This window comes from Onychostruthus taczanowskii, unplaced genomic scaffold (assembly GCF_017590055.1).
Source record: "Onychostruthus taczanowskii isolate IOZ18803 unplaced genomic scaffold, ASM1759005v1 scaffold2121, whole genome shotgun sequence".
Lineage (NCBI taxonomy): Eukaryota > Metazoa > Chordata > Aves > Passeriformes > Passeridae > Onychostruthus > Onychostruthus taczanowskii.
Genome location: NW_024499376.1, coordinates 1 through 6,352, shown reverse-complemented (window position 1 = coordinate 6,352; position 6,352 = coordinate 1). Strand labels below are relative to the sequence as shown.

Below are 6,352 nucleotides of genomic sequence, written 5' to 3'. Positions count from 1 at the left end.
TTTGGGGTGTTTTTAATATATTTTTGGGGCGTTTTTTGGGGTGTTTTTAATATATTTTCGGGGTGTTTTTAATATATTTTTTGGGTATTTTTGCGGTGTTTTTAATGTATTTTCAGGGTGTTTTCGGGGCATTTTTTGGGGTGTTTTTAATATATTTTCGGGGTGTTTTTGGGGTGGTTTTAATATATTTTTGGGTATTTTTGGGGTGTTTTTAATGTATTTTCAGGGCATTTTTGGGGTGTTTTTAATGTATTTTCGGGGTGTTTTTTGAGGTGGGGTGATTTTGGGGTGATTTTTGGGGTGAATTTGGGGTGATTTTGGGGTGATTTTTGGGGTGATTTTGGGGTGATTTTGGGAGGTTTTCGGCACGTACGGCGTCGGTGAAGGCGTCCACGTTCTGCTCCTCGTGAGCCTCCAGCAGCTTCTGGGGAGGAGGAGGAGGAGGAAGGTGAGGAGGAGGAAGGTGAGGATGAAGAGGATGAGGTAGAGGAAGAGGGGAATGAGGATGAAGATGATGAGGAGGATGAGGAGGAAGAGAAAGAAGATGAAGAAGGGGAGGTTGAGGAGGAGGAAGATGAGGATGGGGTGAGGATGAAGAGGAGGATGAGGTAGAGGATGGAGGATGGGGGGAATGAGGATGAAGATGATGAGGATGAAGATGAAGAAGGGGAGGATAAGGAGGAGGAAGATGGGATGAAGATGAGGATGAGGAGAATGAGGAGAAGAATGGGACGGGATGAGGATGAAGATGAGGAAGAGGAGGATGAGGAAGATGAGGAGGGAGGGGAGGAAAGATGGTGAGAATGAAGATGAGGGTGAAGATGAAGCTGAGGATGATGAGGAGGGGAGGAAGGCTGATGATGAAGATGAGGATGATGAGGATGAGGATGATGAGGGGGGAGGAAGGCTGATGGGGATGATGAGAATGAAGCTTAGGATGATGATGAAGATGAGGATGAAGATGGGGAGGGAGGAAGGCTGATGATGAAGATGAGGATGAGGAGGGGAGGAAGGCTGATGAGGATGAGGATGAAGATGAGGATGATGATGAGGAGGGAGGAAGGCTGATGGGGATGACGAGGATGAGGATGATGAAGATGAGGATGAGGGATGAGAGGAGGGAGGAAGGCTGATGAGGATGAGGATGAAGATGAGGATGATGAGGATGAGGAGGGAGGAAGGCTGATAAGGACAAGGATGAGGATGATGAAGCTGAGGATTATGATGAAGCTGATGATGAAGCTGAGGATGATGAGGATGAGGATGAGGGGGGAGGAAGGCTGATGATGAATATGAAGATGAGGATGATGATGATGAAGCTGAGGATGAGGATGAGGAGGGAGGAAGGCTGATAAGGGCGAGGATGAGGATGATGAAGATGAGGATGAGGATGAGGATGATGAGGATGATGATGAGGATGATGAGGATGATGAGGACGAGGGGAGGAAGGCTGACCTTGAGCAGTTTGCACTCGCGGCAGTCGGAGAAGGCCGGGAACATTTCCTCGTAACGCTGCAGCGCCAGCTGGGGCAATTAACGCTAATTAACGCTCATTAATGCTAATCAACCCCTCATCAACACTAATTAACTCACCATTAACACTAATTATCCACTCATTAACACTAATTAACCCCTCATTAAACCCTAATGAACCACAAATTAAGCCCTTACTAAACGCTCATTAACCTCCTAATTAACCCCTAATTAATCCCTAATAATCACTGATTAATCACCTTCGCGTCGAGCCCATCCATGCCCTGAAGAAATGCTCCAGTCCTGACCCCAAACACCCCAATTAACCCCAAATACACCCCTAATTGACCCCTAATTAACACTAATTAACACTAATTAATTAATTACCTTTGCATTGAGCATGTCGATGCAGAAGTGGCAGAGGGCGGCCCTGAAGAAATGCTCCAGTCCTGACCCCAATTAACCCCAAATACACCGCTAATTGACCCCTAATTAACACTAATTAATTAATCACCTTTGCGTTGAGCATGTCTATGCAGAAGTGGCAGAGGGCGGCCCTGAAGAAATGCTCCATTCCTGACCCCAATTAACCCCAATTAACCCCAAATACACCCCTAATTAACCCCATCAAACCCCAAAATTTGTGGGATCTGACCCCAAATTTTTTGGGATCAAACCCCAAAATCTTGGAGATCAAACCCCAAAATTTTGGGATCAGGGCCCCAAATCTTTTGGGATCAAACCCCAAAATTTGTGGGATCTGACCCCAAATTTTTTGGGATCAAACCCCAAAATCTTGGAGATCAAACCCCAAAATTTTGGGATCAGGGCCCCAAATCTTTTGGGATCAAACCCCAAAATTTGTGGGATCTGACCCCAAATTTTTTGGGATCAAACCCCAAAATCTTGGAGATCAAACCCCAAAATTTTGGGATCAGGGCCCCAAATCTTTTGGGATCAAACCCCAAAATTTGTGGGATCTGACCCCAAATTTTTTGGGATCAAACCCCAAAATCTTGGAGATCAAACCCCAAAATTTTGGGATCAGGGCCCCAAATCTTTTGGGATCAAACCCCAAAATTTGTGGGATCTGACCCCAAATTTTTTGGGATCAAACCCCAAAATCTTGGAGATCAAACCCCAAAATTTTGGGATCAGGGCCCCAAATCTTTTGGGATCAAACCCCAAAATTTGTGGGATCTGACCCCAAATTTTTTGGGATCAAACCCCAAAATCTTGGAGATCAAACCCCAAAATTTTGGGATCAGGGCCCCAAATCTTTTGGGATCAAACCCCAAAATTTGTGGGATCTGACCCCAAATTTTTTGGGATCAAACCCCAAAATCTTGGAGATCAAACCCCAAAATTTTGGGATCAGGGCCCCAAATCTTTTGGGATCAAACCCCAAAATTTGTGGGATCTGACCCCAAATTTTTTGGGATCAAACCCCAAAATCTTGGAGATCAAACCCCAAAATTTTGGGATCAGGGCCCCAAATCTTTTGGGATCAAACCCCAAAATTTGTGGGATCTGACCCCAAATTTTTTGGGATCAAACCCCAAAATCTTGGAGATCAAACCCCAAAATTTTGGGATCAGGGCCCCAAATCTTTTGGGATCAAACCCCAAAATTTGTGGGATCTGACCCCAAATTTTTTGGGATCAAACCCCAAAATCTTGGAGATCAAACCCCAAAATTTTGGGATCAGGGCCCCAAATCTTTTGGGATCAAACCCCAAAATTTGTGGGATCTGACCCCAAATTTTTTGGGATCAAACCCCAAAATCTTGGAGATCAAACCCCAAAATTTTGGGATCAGGGCCCCAAATCTTTTGGGATCAAACCCCAAAATTTGTGGGATCTGACCCCAAATTTTTTGGGATCAAACCCCAAAATCTTGGAGATCAAACCCCAAAATTTTGGGATCAGGGCCCCAAATCTTTTGGGATCAAACCCCAAAATTTGTGGGATCTGACCCCAAATTTTTTGGGATCAAACCCCAAAATCTTGGAGATCAAACCCCAAAATTTTGGGATCAGGGCCCCAAATCTTTTGGGATCAAACCCCAAAATTTGTGGGATCTGACCCCAAATTTTTTGGGATCAAACCCCAAAATCTTGGAGATCAAACCCCAAAATTTTGGGATCAGGGCCCCAAATCTTTTGGGATCAAACCCCAAAATTTGTGGGATCTGACCCCAAATTTTTTGGGATCAAACCCCAAAATCTTGGAGATCAAACCCCAAAATTTTGGGATCAGGGCCCCAAATCTTTTGGGATCAAACCCCAAAATTTGTGGGATCTGACCCCAAATTTTTTGGGATCAAACCCCAAAATCTTGGAGATCAAACCCCAAAATTTTGGGATCAGGGCCCCAAATCTTTTGGGATCAAACCCCAAAATTTGTGGGATCTGACCCCAAATTTTTTGGGATCAAACCCCAAAATCTTGGAGATCAAACCCCAAAATTTTGGGATCAGGGCCCCAAATCTTTTGGGATCAAACCCCAAAATTTGTGGGATCTGACCCCAAATTTTTTGGGATCAAACCCCAAAATCTTGGAGATCAAACCCCAAAATTTTGGGATCAGGGCCCCAAATCTTTTGGGATCAAACCCCAAAATTTGTGGGATCTGACCCCAAATTTTTTGGGATCAAACCCCAAAATCTTGGAGATCAAACCCCAAAATTTTGGGATCAGGGCCCCAAATCTTTTGGGATCAAACCCCAAAATTTGTGGGATCTGACCCCAAATTTTTTGGGATCAAACCCCAAAATCTTGGAGATCAAACCCCAAAATTTTGGGATCAGGGCCCCAAATCTTTTGGGATCAAACCCCAAAATTTGTGGGATCTGACCCCAAATTTTTTGGGATCAAACCCCAAAATCTTGGAGATCAAACCCCAAAATTTTGGGATCAGGGCCCCAAATCTTTTGGGATCAAACCCCAAAATTTGTGGGATCTGACCCCAAATTTTTTGGGATCAAACCCCAAAATCTTGGAGATCAAACCCCAAAATTTTGGGATCAGGGCCCCAAATCTTTTGGGATCAAACCCCAAAATTTGTGGGATCTGACCCCAAATTTTTTGGGATCAAACCCCAAAATCTTGGAGATCAAACCCCAAATTTTGTGGGGTCAGAGCCCCAAAATCTTCGGGATCACAGCCCCAAATTTTGGGGTCAGAGCCCAAATTTTTTGGGAAGTTTCAGGGATCGGACGCTGCAGATTTGGGAATCGGATCCCTGAACCCTCAGGGACAAAAAAAAACCCCAAAAAAGCAGGAAAATGTCAAAAAAAAAAACCCCAAACAAAAAGGAAAATGACCAAAAATAAAAGCCAAAAAAAATGAGGGGAAAAATCAGGAAAATGAAAGAAAAAAAAGCAGAAAAATGAGGAAAAAAGGAAAATTAGGGAAATGAGGGAAAAGTGGAAAAATTAAGGAAAAAAGCAGAAAAATGAAAGAAAAAGCAGGAAAATTAGGAAAAAAGCAGAAAAATGAGGGGAAAAAAGGCAGAAAAATGAAGAAGAGCAGAAAAATGAAAGAAAAAAAGCAGGAAAATGAGGAAAAAAAGAAAAATTAAAGAAAAAAGGCAGAAAAATTAGGAAAAGAAGCAGAAAAATTAAGGAAAAAAAGCAGAAAAATTAAGAAGAGCAGAAAAACGAAAGAAAAAAAGCAGGGAAATGAGGGAAAAAAGCAGAAAAATTAAACAAAAAAGGAAGAAAAATGAGGGGAAAAGCAGAAAAATTGAGGGAAAAAAGCAAAAAAAAAAAGAGGAAAAAGGCAGAAAAATTAGGGAAAAAAGCAGAAAAATGAAGGAGAAGAGCAGAAAAATGAAAGAAAAAAGCAGGAAAATTAGGAAAAAAAGAAAAATTAAAGAAAAAAGGCAGAAAAAATGAGCGCAAAAAAGCAGAAAAATGAGGAAAAAAGGCAGAAAAATGAAGGAAAAAAAGCAGAAAAATTAGGGAAAAAAGGCAGAAAAATGAGGAAAAGAGCAGAAAAACGAGGCAAAAAAGCAGAAAAATGAGGGGAAAAAGGCAGAAAAATGAAGAAGAGCAGAAAAATGAAAGAAAAAAAGCAGGAAAATGAGGAAAAAAGAAAAATAAGGGGAAAAAAGGAAAAAAAAGAGGAAGAAAGCAGAAAAAGGAAGGAAAAAAAAGCAGAAAAATGATGGAAAAAAGGCAGAAAAATTAAAGAAAAAAGGCAGAAAAATTAGGAAAAAAAGCAGAAAAATGAGGAAAAAAGGCAGAAAAATGAAGGAAAAGCAGAAAAATGAGGGGAAAAAGGCAGAAAAATGAGGGAAAAAGAGCAAAAAAAAGAGGAAAAAAGCAGAAAAATGAGGAAAAAAGGCAGAAAAATGAAGGAAAAGCAGAAAAATGAGGGGAAAAAGGCAGAAAAATGAGGGAAAAAGAGCAAAAAAAAGAGGAAAAAAGCAGAAAAATGAGGAAAAAAGCAGAAAAATGAGGGAAAGGGTCAGGAAATGAGGAAGAGGAGGAGGAGGAGGGGAGGGGAGGAAGGCCCGACCTGCTCGTAGATGTCGATGGCGCGCGGGAACTGCTCGAGCTGCGCCGCGTACGCCGCCACCTTCAGCAGGCACTTGTTGGCTGAGCTGGGGGTGGGATGGGCAGGGGGCAGAATTCCCAAAAAAACCCAAAATCCCAAAATTCCCACCCGAAAAACCCCAAAAATCCCAGCCAAAAACCCAAAAATCCCACCCCAAAAAACCCAAATCCCACCCAAGTCCCAAATCCCAAACCCAGCCACCTTCAGCAGGCACTTGTTGGCTGAGCTGGGGGTGGGATGGGCAGAGTTCCAAAAATACCCAAAATCCCAAAAATCCCAGCCAAAAATCCCAAAATCCCAGCTGAAAAAACCCAAAAA

The 6,352-nt window shown here is 42.5% G+C and overlaps 1 protein-coding gene across 1 annotated transcript; it reads right to left on the bottom strand.

Moving 5' to 3' along the window:
- Positions 1–298: 298 nt before the first annotated feature.
- On the bottom strand, positions 299–6,091 carry LOC121335948 (alpha-soluble NSF attachment protein-like; the record flags this gene model as incomplete). The annotated part of the gene is made up of 4 exons (XM_041404555.1): positions 299–424; positions 1,456–1,524; positions 1,988–2,053; positions 5,957–6,091. Coding segments are annotated over 4 exons (396 nt in total), but the record flags the coding sequence as incomplete, so codon positions are not given.
- Positions 6,092–6,352: the final 261 nt, after the last annotated feature.